The sequence below is a fragment of the Callithrix jacchus genome, chromosome 14 (genome assembly GCF_049354715.1).
Source record: "Callithrix jacchus isolate 240 chromosome 14, calJac240_pri, whole genome shotgun sequence".
Classification (NCBI taxonomy): domain Eukaryota; kingdom Metazoa; phylum Chordata; class Mammalia; order Primates; family Cebidae; genus Callithrix; species Callithrix jacchus.
The window spans coordinates 89,112,137-89,125,843 of NC_133515.1; the positions used below are offsets into that span (position 1 = coordinate 89,112,137).

General features: G+C 43.5%; 2 protein-coding genes across 11 annotated transcripts in view; one reads left to right on the plus strand and one right to left on the minus strand.

The window, feature by feature from the left end:
- Positions 1-12,158, minus strand: part of HADHA (hydroxyacyl-CoA dehydrogenase trifunctional multienzyme complex subunit alpha) — a 53,315-nt gene extending 41,157 nt beyond the window's left edge. Inside the window, exons 1-4 of the mRNA XM_002757959.7 lie at positions 12,047-12,158; positions 3,255-3,296; positions 3,087-3,157; positions 799-932 (exon numbers count right to left, since the gene is read on the minus strand). Coding sequence (XP_002758005.1) covers positions 799-932; positions 3,087-3,157; positions 3,255-3,296; positions 12,047-12,113 — 314 coding nt within the window. The 5' untranslated portion in view covers positions 12,114-12,158. The remainder of the gene's footprint in view (positions 1-798; positions 933-3,086; positions 3,158-3,254; positions 3,297-12,046) is intronic.
- Positions 11,645-13,707, plus strand: part of HADHB (hydroxyacyl-CoA dehydrogenase trifunctional multienzyme complex subunit beta) — a 40,413-nt gene continuing 38,350 nt past the window's right edge. For 4 of the 10 annotated variants that reach the window (XM_035272963.3, XM_035272965.3, XM_078349719.1 and 1 more), the window contains exon 1: positions 12,414-12,503. The gene's annotated coding sequence lies outside the window, so the exon portion shown is untranslated. Of the gene's footprint in view, positions 12,292-12,413; positions 12,781-13,707 lie in introns of those variants that run through there. The other 6 variants (XM_054245121.2, XM_078349718.1, XM_078349722.1 and 3 more) reach the window with 3 other exon arrangements.

The window sequence follows — 13,707 nt, forward strand, 5'->3', positions numbered from 1 at the left end:
GATGGAGTGCAGTGGTGCGATCTCACTGAAACCTCCGCCTCCCAAGGGATTCTTGTGCCGCAGCCTCCTGAGTAGTTAGGATTACAGGCGTGTGCCACCACGCCTAATTTTTGTATTTTTAGTAGAGATGGGGTTTCACCATGTTGGCCACGCTGATTTTGAGCTCTTGGCCTCATGTGATCAGCCTGCCGCAGTCTCCCAAAGTGTTGGGATTACAGGCAAGAGCCACCACACCCAGTCTGATATGTATATTTTCAATTTTACTAAGTGCTGCCAAGTTGCTCTCCAAAGTTGGTCTAACAACTGGCATTCCTACTGGTAACATATTAACTTTCTCATCTCCCCAAGTTCTGGCTAACACATGATATTTCAGACTTCTAAATGTTTTCTGGTCTCATGGGTAAAAAATGGCATCTCATTGTTAGCTTCCCTCAGAAACTACTTTCAGCTTCTTTAAGGGAAGGCAATTATTTAGTCTTCTGTGGTTGAAGCAACAAGCCCTTTTATTTTCTCAACTTGACTCATAAAAATAAGTTTAAAAACTTTCAGAGAATTTACTTCTACCTTCTTTTTTTTTTCTTCTTTTAGAGACAAGGTCTTGCTATGTTACCAAGTGGCCTTGAACTCCTGGGCTCAAGCGATTCTCCCACCTCAGCATCCTAAGGAGTTGATACTACAGGCCTGTGTCACTGTGCTCAGCATTTCTACTTTCTTTTAAAAGAAGAAATTGTTAGGCCTAAGAAACACACCAAGAAACAAACCAAGATAAAAGATGACTTCAAGTTTTCTAAAACTTACTTGATATCAGCACCTGCAATAAAGCAGCCTGGCTTTGATGAGATAAGGACGGCACTTCTGATTTGATCACTAGCCCAGATTTCATTCATAACTTCTACGAACTCTGAATGCAGCTCTTTACTCAGTGTATTTACCTGCCAAAGAGAAATATATACAGCTAAGTGTTTAAATTTGAAGTACTGGATGTACAGATTACCATCAAATGCTATTTTGATTATGTATCCAGCAGAAATATACTGTTAGAAGAGAATAAGAAATAACATCCTCCCAGCAAGTTGGCAGCTTTCTATTCAGGCAGCTTTGGCCCAATATAAGCACTCCTTCCTTTAAAAATAGGTCTCCTCAAGGGAGGAACTCAGGGTCATCCTCAGAGTTTAAATCATATGTAGGCTAGAAACAAATAGGTCTACAAACATTTACTGGCATGGAAAAAAATCTGTATAATGTTAAGAAAAAATGAAATAAAAATAAAATATATAGGCCAAGCATGGTGGTTCATCCCTATAATCCCTGCACTTTGGGAGGCCAACGCGGGCAGATTGCTTGAGCTCAGGAGTTCGAGACCAGCCTAGGCAACATAATGGAACCCTGGCTCTACAGAAAATACAAAAATTAGCTGGGCCTGGGTGGAACACACCTATAGTCCCAGCTACTCAGGAGACTTAGGTGGGCAGATCACCTGAACCTGAGGAGGCTGAGGCTGCTATGAACTGTGATTGTGCCACTGCATTCCAGCCTAGACAACAGAATGAGACCCTATGTCCCAAAAACAAACAGACAAAAAAACCATACAGTATGATCTTAGTTTTGCAAATATTATTCACTGACACTGAATTAAATGTGGTTATCCCATGGAAGATACCAAGAAAAACAATGTGATTATCTTTGGGTTTGAATTATGAATGATTACTATTTTCTTCTTTTTGAGACAGAGTTTCACTCTTGTTGCCCAGGCTGGAGTGCAGTGGCATAATCTCAGCTCATCGAAACCTCCACCTCCCGGGTTCAAGCAATTCTCTTCCCTTAGCCTGCCGAGAAGTTGGGATTACAGGCATGTGCCACCATGCCTGGCTAATTCTGTATTTTTAGTAGAGACAGGGTTTCTCCATGTTGGCCAGGCTGGTCTCGAACTCCTGACCTCAGAGGATCCGCCCACCTCAGCCTCCCAAAGTGCTGGGATTACAGGTGTGAGCCACCACGCCTGGCCAGTTTTTGTTGTTGTTTGTTTTTGTTTTTTTAGAAAGACAGGGTCTTGCTCTGTCTCCCAGGCTGGAATGCAGTAGTGCAATCATATCTCACTGTAACCTTGAGCTCCTAGGTTCAAGCGATCTTTCCACCTCAGCCTTCAGAGTAGCTAGCACTACAGGTGAACATCACCATACCCAACTATTTTTTATTTTTTATAGAGACAGGTCTTGCTATGCTGCACAGGGTGGTCTCAAACTCCTGGGCTAAAGTGATCCTCCTGCCTCGGCCATCCAGTGTTGGGATTATAAGTGTGAGCCACAGTGTCCAGCCTGGCTACAAGATTGATTTTTAAAGAATTCTTTACACCAAATTTAGATGGGAGAAAAGCATGGACTCCCACAATAAAGCTCTTCTTGGCAAAAGAATGGATTAATGTTACACGCTTTGTTGAGCTGCCAAAGACAAATGATGTTCTTCTTCTAAGAAGATGTTCTTCTCTAATAAGTCACTTCCTCATTCTACATTATAACCTGAAGGCTAGCTAGTCTTGCTAATCCTTGATGTTTATCTGGCACCTAAGGTCAACAAGAGGAATTCTTACACAAGAACCTCTGCTTTAGAAAACTGGCTTCCTGGGCCGGGTGCGGTGGCTCACACCTGTAATCCCAGCACTTTGAGAGGCCGAGGCAGGTGGATCACAAGGTCAAGAGATCGAGACTATCCTGATTAACTTGGTGAAACCCCGTCTCTACTACAAATCCAAAAAATTAGCTGGGCATGGTGGCGCGTGCCTGTAATCCCAGCTACTCAGGAGGCTGAGGCAGGAGAATTGCCTGAACCCAGGAGGTGGAGGTTGCGGTGAGCTGAGATCATGCCGTTGCACTCCAGCCTGGGTAACAAGAGTGAAACTCCGTCTCACAAAAAAAAAAAAGAGAAAACTGGCTTCCTTGGGCAATCTGTCAAACTTCAATATAACTATCAAAACTGTAAATTTATATAAGATTACTGACAAGTTTGTGAATTTGGGGAAATATCTTTCCCATTCAGGACTAGATTCATAATGTGGTTAGTAGAAATAAACTGCAAATTAAATGAGATACCTTTGAATTGGGAGAGTTAATTCGAATAATTGCCACATCCCCTTTGACTCCATAGTTAATATGGGTTCTGGCTAAAAAGAAAATAAAAGTTTATTTGTAAACATATTTATTTCAACATAAATCCAAAAAGCAACATAAGCTTACATATCAACAAAAAATTAAACTTACTCAGCAAAGCAGAAGACTCTGTAAAATTGCGACATATATAACCTATAAGAAAAAGATATTTCAAAATAAATTTGCAAAACAATTTCTGTAGTACTTTTTATATATAACAAAGCTGTAATTTACAATAACAACAACAAAACCTCCAAATCAGTACAATGTATTCTAAACCATTACTGTGAATACTGCCATATTTTTTTCATTTCAAGTATTAGGTCAGATGATTATTCAGATACTAAAAGAAAAAGATTGCCCCCCCCCCCTGCAAATCTACATCCACAGAATCTGTGAATATGTTAGGTCACATGGCAAAGTGTGTGTGGGGGGGTAAGGTTGGTAATCAGTTGGCCTTAATAAAGAAAGTTTATCATGGATTATCCAGGTGGGTAATCACAAAAGGGAAGAAGGAGGCAACGAGAACCAGAGAGACAGCAATATGAGAATGACTTGGCCCCATGTGGAAGCACACAATGAGTCAAAGAATGCAGGCAGCTTCCAGAAGCTGGAAAAGGTAAAGTAATGGATTTTCCCCTAAAGCATCCCGAATGAACATAGCCCTGACATTACCTTTGATTTTACCCAAGTGAGACCCATTTCAGACTTCTGACCTTCATAACTGTAATATACTCTTATCGTTTTAGACACTGTGTTTCTTGCATTGGAACTGAATAAAAAAAAGAAAAAAGTCTAGACACTATGTGGTAATCTGTTACAGTAGCAATAGGAAACTAATACACTAAGCAATAAGTAACCTACAAAGCAACTCATAATGTCAGTTCCAAATGTATTCCAATATATCCCAACTATGTTTTCCAGGCATGTCCTCTTTCATTTTTTTGGAGAGATGGACTTTGCAGTGTTATCAAAAGTAAAATCAAGTTGCAACAGTAGCTACCATAAATGAAATAGTTCATGTCATACTTTGCTATTGTAAGCATTTCTAACTGAAAAGGTCTACATTGAATGCCGCCAAGAATACTCTTACTCCTTGGATAATGAAGACCAGTTACTCTCCTCTCTCTTTCCTAATCACTTCACTAGTTTAGGCTCTCCAGCATGATGATGAGATGATGATAACGATGAGTTGATCTTTTGAGCACAAATCACCACGAGAGAAACTCCAGTGGAAGGTCTTTCGATCTGGACTCTAGACAGAAGGTAAGGAACACTGGGGAATTTCTAGGCAAACATTCCGACTTTGTTTCAGACATGAGTCTACCTCTATTCCACCATTAAAGGCTTACCTTGGTCCTGCTCTCATTCAAACATCTTGCTCTAGGTGACAATCAAGTTGTTATAGAGGCAACCCAGGATCAACATCCCTTAATTACAACTTCCAGTTTTCAAAACACCCTGCTTTTTCTTCCCTTGTCTTTCAGTCATGGTTCACCTCAAACATTTCTCCTATGCACCTCTTTAACTCATTACTCCTTCTCCCTGCCCACATCTTCCAAATTTTGCCCAGTTACCTTAGGAAAAAGTTTGCTCTTTCTTTGGTTCTAAATACAAAAACAAACCACCCCTTAATTGATTAACACATGGAAATACTTGCATTGAGGAAAAGGCATAAGTCTTACAGTAACAGCAAATAAAGAACTGGTGCTTTAACAAAATCCAGAAGTTCCTTCATGCATCTCCTCTAATTACACTACCTTTTCCCAGGTATTAGAAATTTAATTCTTAATTATTTGTACTAAAACCTTTTTTTCTTTTGTTCTGTTTTTTGTTTTTTTGAGATGGAGTTTCGCTGTTGTTACCCAGACTGGAGTGCAATGGCACGATCTCAGCTCACCACAACCTCCGCCTCCTGGGTTCAAGCAATTCTCCTGCCTCAGCCTCCCGAGTAGCTGGGACTACAGGCACGCACCACCATGCCCAGCTAATTTTTGTATTTTTAGTAGAGACAGAGTTTCACCTTGTTGACCAGGGTGGTCTCAATCTCTTGATCTCATGATCCACCCACCTCGGCCTCCCAAAGTGCTGGGATTATAAGCGTGAGCCACCACACCTGGCCAACCTTTTTGTTTTTAATTTTCATAGAAATATACAACATTTGGGCTACATTAGTGACTAGGCTTTGGAATCCACAAATATAATTTTGGAGTGTGGGGAATGCCTGCCTGATTTAGGAGTGCTATTAAAAAAAAAAAGTTAAAATTCTTGGCCAGGCGCGCTAGCTCATGCCTGTAATCCCAGCACTTTGGGAGGCTGAGGCGGGTGGATCACCTGAAGTCAGAAGTTCAAGACCAGCCCAGAACATGGTAAAACCCCGTCTCTACTAAAAATATAAAACTTAGCTGGGTGTGGTGGTGCATGCCTGCATCTCGGGAGGCTGAGGTGGGAGGACTGCTTGAACCAGGGAGGGTGCAATGAGCCGAGATCGCGCCATTGCACTCCAGCCTGGGAGAGAGAAAAAAAAGTTAAAATTCTTGGCCGGGCATGGTGGCTCATGCCTGTAATCCCAGTGCTTTGGGAGACTGAGATGGTGGATTGCCTGAGGTCAGAAGTTCAAGGCCAGCCTGACCAACACGGTAAAACCCTGTCTCTACTAAAAATACAAAAATTAGCCAGGCATGGTGGCAGGTGCCTGTAATCCCAGCTACTCAGGAGGTTTAGGCAGGAGAATCACTTGAACCCAGGAGCTGGAGGTTGCAGTGAGTGGAGATGATGCCAAGTGCACTCCAGCCTGGGTGACAGAGGGAGACTCTGCTTCAAAAAAAAAAAAAGTTGGCCGGGCCCGGTGGCTCACACCTGTTATCCCAGCACTTTGGGAGGCTGAGGTGGGTGGATCATGAAACACCATCTCTACTAAAAATACAAAAAGTTAGCCAGGTACGGTGGTGGGCACCTGTGATTCCAGCTACTTGGGAGGCTAAGGTAGAGAATTGCTTGAACCCAGGAGGTGGAGGCTGCAGTGAGCTGAGATTTCACCACTGCACTCCTGCCTGGTGACAGAGTGAGACCCCCGTCTCAAAAAAAAAAAAAAAAAAATATATATATATATATATATATATATACACACATACACACCTGGACTAGGATTCCCACAGCAGTATTCAGAAGTGAGTCTAGAAATATGCTGGCCATCAGAATCAACTGGGGAGGTTCAGTTGATTCCGGTCGGAAGGGAAGCAGGGGATAGGTAAGATACTCAAAATTCCTGGGTCCCAATCTAGGACCAATAGAATATCAGACTTTTAGGAAGCTGGGCTTCAGAATCTTTAAAAAGATGGCCCAGGCACGGTGGCTCAAGCCTGTAATCCCAGCACTTTGGGAGGCCAAGGCGGGTGGATCATGAGGTAAGGAGATCGAGACCATCCTGGCTAACATGGTGAAACCTCATCTCTACTAAAAATACAAAAAAATTAGCTGGGCATGGTGGCATGTGCCTGTAATCCCAGCTACTTGGGAGGCTGAGGCAGGAGAATTGCTTGAACCCAGGAGGCGGAGGTTGCAATGAGCCGAGATTGTGCCACTGCACTCCAACCTGGCACCTGGTGACAGAGTGAGACTCTGTCTCAAAAAAAAAAAAAAAAAAAAAGGTGATGCTTAAGTATACAGCAAACAAACGGGCACACAGGAAGTACTGACTGGAGAACCCAATGACAGTGGAGTGGAATAGGGGAGGACCATCAGTAGGTAGGAAAGGTTCTTGCTTCCTCCATCTTTTCTCTTTATCCCCCAGTTCTTTATGGGAAGGTAAGAGAAGGCACAAAAAAATAGCAGCTTTATACCGGTTGGAAAGGCAAGGTGACAGATTAAAAAAAGAAAAGAAAGAAAACTGTGATTAGCGCACAGTGGCTCACACCTGTATCCCAGCACTTTGGGAGGCCAAGGCAGGCAGATCACCTGAGGTCAGAAGTTCGAGACCAGCCTGGCCAACATGGTGAAACCTCATCTCTACTAAAAATACAAAAATTAGCTGGGTGTGGTGGCATGTGCCTGTAGTCCTACCCACTCAGGAGGCTGAGGCAGGAAAATCGCTTGAACCCAGGAGGTGGAGGTTGCAGTGAGCAAGATTGGGCCGCCGCACTCCAGCCTGGGCAACAGAGTGAAACTCCATCTCAACAAAAAAAAGAAAAAAAGAAAAAGAAAACCATGGGTTAGCACCAGAAGCAGAATGGGGTGATTTCAGGTTATGCTTGCATTTCTTCTTTAAGCAATCCAAGCTGGCCCTCTTAGTGGCCATCTGGTTTATTTACTAGCTGTGTGACCCTGCTCAACCATCACGTTTATTTACTAGCTGTGTGACTGTGCTCAACCATCAGGTTTATTTACTAGCTGTGTGACTGTGAGGCAAGTCTCTTACAAGAGAACTTCAGTGTTTGAAGATGGGAGAAGCCAGACATCTCCTCAATCCCCAGTGCCTCTATTTCACTAATAGTATGTTTCCTTCTTTGCTTTTCCATCATTTGAAATCTGTGTCATCTGTATTTACTACTCTTCCTTCTTTATATTTGCACCATGACGCCAATGTTTTCCACAAAAACTCATCTTTGGATTCTGTCTACAGTGATCTTTCCTTTCCCTGCCTGCATTATTATTTTATTATTTACTGTTTTGTCTTCTAACTGCTGCATCTGTAGCAGGTGTTTCGCCAACCACATTGTAATCTCTAACTTATGCTGATATTCATTCAACAAAAAATATATATCATGACCTCCATGTGCCATTCACTGTTCTAGGCATCTGGAGTACAGCAAGGCACTTGGGGTGAACGAAAAAGACAAAATCCCTGTCTTGGTGGAGCTTACATTCCAGGTCAGCAGGTGATATGATATCTGGGAAGAATCAGTTCCTATTCAGTGATGATACAAATGAAAAGCAAAAATAGGCCTGGCATAAAAAAAAGTTTTCCTACAAAGTAGAAATTCGAGTGGGAAGAGAGGCAGGGGATAGATAATTCTAGCTAGAACAGGGATTAGAGTGGGAATGAACTGATTGGGAATGCAGGTTGGGAGGGAAAAACCAAGAAACACAAATATGTTGGAAAATAAGCACCTAAGCAAAAAAAGGGAAACAGAGTGAGCATAAGTTGCAATGTTTCAAAAAAATTTTTTTTCCTTTGGACAAGATGTCCCTATGTTGCCCAGGCTGGTCTTGAACTTCTAGGCTCAAGTAATCTTTTGCAATAGCTGGGATTACAGGCATGTGCCACCGTGCCCCACTGGGTTGCAGTTTTAAAGATCAACTATTTGAGATGACGAGTTAGTGGTCATTAACCAACAGTTTTAACCATTTTAACTCCTATCCACTAACCTACCTATGCTCCCCACACACTCATACACAAAACCTCTCCAAAATCGAGGCAAAAAAAAAAATAGAAAATCAGTGCATACACAAACATACACAGAAAATAATTCCAAACCACTCTGACTCAACTAAATCAAGTCAGAGTACAAGGTAGCTTTGCCTTTGGAGTCTGGCCTTATTCACTACCTAACCGCAGAGCTTCCCCTATGGCAGCTGTGTGAACTTTAGCCTACATCTACTGTGCCAACAAAGTAGAGAGTAACCTTTGCCCTACTTTTTTTTTTTTGGAGATGGAGTTTTGCTCGTTACTCAGGCTGGAGTGCAATGGCATGATATTGGCTCACCGCAACCTCCACCTCCTGGGTTCAAGCAATTCTCCTGCCTCAGCCTCCGAGTAGCTGGGACTACAGGCGTGCCACCATGCCCAGCTAATTTTTGTATTTTTAGTAGAGACAGGGTTTCACCATGTCGACCAGGATTGTCTCGATCTCTTGACCTCATGATCCACCCGCCTTGGCCTCCCAAAGTGCTGGGATTATAGGCATCAGCCACCAAGACCAGCCCTGCCCTGCTTTTTAATTATCTTTGTAACGTAACTCAAGAATACCTACAAAACCTCCTAAGACTATAGTCAGCAGAGAGAACTGGAATTATGCTAAAACAAATTTCAAATTTGAAAACATTACTTTGATTGTAACAATCAACAGCTTTTCTCAAGATTCAATGCTGGGAGAAGGGATGGGATTAAGGAAATGAGAATCAATTTTTAAAATACACCATCTATGGCCAGGCGAGGTGGATCACGCCTGCAATCCCAGCTCTTTGGAAGGCTGAGGCGGATGGAACACCTGAGGAGTTTGAGACCAACCTGGCCAACATGTTGAAACCCCATCTCTACTAAAAATACAAAAAAAAAAAAACACCATAGCTGGGCATGGTGGCAGGTGCCTGTAATCCCAGCTTCTCAGGAGAATCGCTTGAACCTGGGAGGCAGAGGTTGCAGTGAGCCAAGATTGCACCACTGCACTCCAGGCTGGGTGACACAGTGAGATTCCATCTCAAAAAAAAAAAAAAAAAAATACACCATCTATTAAGATATTTGCCTCTAAATTGATCCACTGAGAAATTATTTTACTACTTACATAATTAGGAATTTAGATTTAGGAGTGGGAATTAGACAACATATTTTGGTCAAGAAGTGATTTTCATTTGATATTCACATTCAAAATTATAGCACTTGTAGAGAAGGAATGCTTTAAAATTTCAAGAATTACAAGTCTCTTTCAAGAGAGTTTTTTTTTTTTTTTTGAGAGATAGGGTCTCACTCTGTCACCCAGGCATGATCTTGGCTCACTGAACCCTCCTTGGTTCCAGTGATTCTCTCACTTCAGCTTCCCAAGTAGCTTGGATTACAGGCATGCATCACCACATCTGGCTAATTTTTGTATTTTTTGGTAGAGATGGGGTTTCATTCACCATGTTGGCCCAGCTGGTCTCAAACTCCTGATCTCAAGTGATCTGTGCACCTCAGCCTCTCAAAATACTGGGATTATAGGCACAAGCCACTGAGCCTGGCCCAGTTTCAAGAGAATTTTATCATCTACCAGCAAAAGTCATAATCTCATTAAATGTTTGGCAAAGCCTTGCACAGACTTTTAGGGTGAAGGATCTATTGAGTCTAAATGGTAATATAAGTGTGCAAGTCATTTTAAATTCATTTTCCATACTTTTTTCAAAATTTATAAATTGCTATTAAGGGACCAGTAATGAGTGACACTTTCTTTCTTACTGGCGAAAACACAATGCAAAATATATATTTATATGTCTATATATTTCTACACAGAAAACAGAAAAATTAGGTTAGTAGCTTTTTATTACAAATAGAAAATATAAATTTACTTTTAAAATTCTCAGGTATATACAATCGAATTTCTTCCAGGCTGGAGTTAATAATATTTACTGAGTGCTTACTCCATGAAAAACTGCTTTATATGTAAAATAACTCCTTCCATCTCACAAGGTGGTGGTATTATTCCCCATTTTACAAAGAGAAAACAAACACAGAAATTAATTGCCCAAGGTCACCAGAGGGTAAAAGACAGAGCCAGGTCCAAACCCAGAAGTCAGACTCCAAACAACGTTTTTAATGGTTCTGTCATGCTACTTCTCATGCAAAAGATCGTCTCAATCATTCATTTTGCAGATGAGGAAAATAAAGCCCATTTAGTTTAAGGCATTTGTCCAAAGTCACACAGCTAGTTAGTGACTAGAAACCACATGCCCTGGCTACCACTGCCAAGCCATAAGAAATACTTTCAAACCAATGCTGGGGTAACATAAAAATTATACATGTGACTTTTCAAAAGTGTTGTGAAAATAGGGGGGAAAAAACACCAAACCTGTAAGGGAACATAACTCAACAGTAGGTAAGACAACGGGTGATTCGTTTTTTTTTAAAAATCCCTTTCGTCAATCCTGACAGCATTTCAATGTTCTAAAACGTGCTTACGTTATAACTGGCAAATACATGCGACAGTTTTGTGGAGACTAAAAACAGCGGTTGAAAAAAGACAGCAGAAGAATATTCAATCATTCAACTAATGCCCTTGCAGTAAAGGGATTTCAACTACGTGTCTATAAAAAGCATACTACTCCAGCGGTTCTGGAGGAGGAGAGAGAGGTAATTCATATTACAAATTAAAAGTTAAAATTTATAATTAAGTAACCTAATAAGCACAAAAACGTTGTTCACATTTGACTTTATAGATTTGGGATGGAAGGAAAATGCCAGGTTTCCTGCAACCACCCACTTTAATCCTTTCACTGCCAGTTTGAAAAGGAAAAACACTAGCTAATACAAGCTGTCTGGGAATCATCAGAAACAAGATGATAAATCGCTCTCAAAACGATCTAACATTTTATTCCTTAAGATAGAGGTATCAGCGTATTTTTAAAGTGTGTCTTCCAGTAAGCTGCAGAATCTCCCGTTGTAATTCAAAAATACTATACGTTCACACTGGGATTACTGGAACTGCAAGAGCTGAGCTCCCGACTTGAATGTGGTAGTAAGCACAAATATGGTTTTGAGGGACCCGAGCCAGGGAGGGGCAGTGATCTGCAAGGCTAATTCCACCCAAGAAGATTTTACGATCGCTCTTGTTGAGGGTAAGGTGCTGTGAAGCCACAAAGATGCGACAGAATGGATCCCGATTCTCCTGGAACTTCGGATCAAGAAAATAAGAGGGGCGTGAGCCCAGAAGTGCGACGCAGGAGATCCGCGGAAAGGTGACAGACCGAGTGGCACCAGACTCAGAAAGTTTGGGAGTTAGGGAGCCTGAAATCGCCGCAGGAGTAGTGAGAGGGGAAGTGACAGTCCCTCCACAAGGACACAGGAAACGGGGATCCAGGGCAGTATTCCCCACTGAGGGCTGGGTCCCCGGGCGGGGGCCGGCGGCAGCGAAAGGGAGACGCGGCTCCGGGACCACCCCAGTCCCCTCAGGAGTTCTGCTCGGAGGTCTGGGATGCCCTAGACCAGGCCTTACCTCGGGAGCGGAGGATCCTGAAGGCAGAGAAACGGCCGAGGATGCCAATCGCCCGGCAGGCCACCATGTTGAGCTGAAGAGGACAGCTGTGGAGAGCGCTTCCAGCGGGTTCGGAAGAGCGGGGGACTTTTCCTCGGGTAGCCGGGGCGTCCAGGCGTCCACCGTGCTGCCTGACTAAAACCCAGATGCCGAGTGATCGCTGGCCCCTTCGCCCTGCCCTCGCTTCTGGCCAACGGGGCGGAAAGGTCGCTTTCTCCAGGGGAGGACGGGGCCCTGGAGAGGAGGGGGCGGAGTGCCAGGTTTTCCATTCAGGCGGCCGGAGGGCAGCCCGCGGGGCCAGCCGTGCCCGCCGGCGGGGTGAGGGGTCCTTTCCGGGCAGTACCCGCCCTTTGGTCCCGCAGAGCCTAGGCACTTGGATCTGAACCTTGCTCAGGGTAGGAGGTCGCGCGGACGTCAGGTAAGGTGAGATGGCGAGGGCTCAGCCCTCCGCCACGGCTTTCCCACAGGCGAGAGCCCACTTCCTTCCCCGCAAGTGTCGCGGGTGCCCCGGGCCGCCTCTCCTCCCTGGGAGAGTCGGACTTGAGGGAGCGGAAGGAAGCTCCTCGACAAGGTCGGCAGTGCCAGCTGCAGTTAGGACAGTGACTGGGACTAGCGTTGCAGCTGAAGCTCGGGAGAGTGGTGTCACCTGCGTCCTAATTTATCATCGCGAGTTAACGAAGTCTGCGTGTGTTTGGGTGTGTGTCGGCCTTAATTTAACCCTGGTCTTTGTTAGAGTGTGTGTTTCACCTGCTTCGCCTGTAGCCAAGTTGGCTGCTCTAGAGATGTGGACGGCGCCGCGGGTTTGCACTATTTCTGCTATAAAGAATGAGACAAGGTTAGGTGACCTTTTGGAGCTTGAGTGTGGGAGGAGCGGAGACAATCCTCTCTCCCTCGGTAATCCTGGTAATGCACTGCTCTGGGGGAGTTTCCGGTCTGGATGATTATCTGGTCGTTCACACCACCACTCACTTTAGCTGTGAAGAAACTGTACGAAGCATGGCCACTGTACGAAGCCTAAAAATCAGAGGGAGTGATTTTACCAGTGGTAGAAATAAGACTGGAGCCTAAGTCTACTAACTCCTAGTGAAGAGCTCTTCGTTGCATGATAGCTGTTTTTGTGCTGGAAAGATGGGCTGGAGTCCTGAATAGAGTGATTCGTTTCAAAAGGAAGTCACATGGAGCGCTCTGGGCACCTTCGTACCTTTTTGTTTAATCTTCACTTTCCCCACATTATTATCGTTTGCATTTTCTAGATGAAGTTTGGGGAGCTCCGATTATATACATTTTCGGGTCTGTCACAGAGCTAGAATTCAGGCATAAGTCTGAGTCTCACTACTACTCTGCAAGACAGGAAACAAGGGGCAGGGAAGTTAAGACTGAAATGAGGAGTATAGAAACAAGTAGAGAGGTTTCTGTTTAAAGCTCAAGTTACATAGTGAGTGTTAATCATTGTGAGCACTTTAAGCAGAAACTGGATGATCTGACCACTTCTGAATAAATTGCAAAACGAATTCTTGATAATCTTACAAGGTTTTTATAGTTCAAACCCTGCCTCCTGCCCATCTAATGCTTTCTTCTTTAACACCTAACTGCTTGTAAACACTTACTATTTAGGTCGGAAG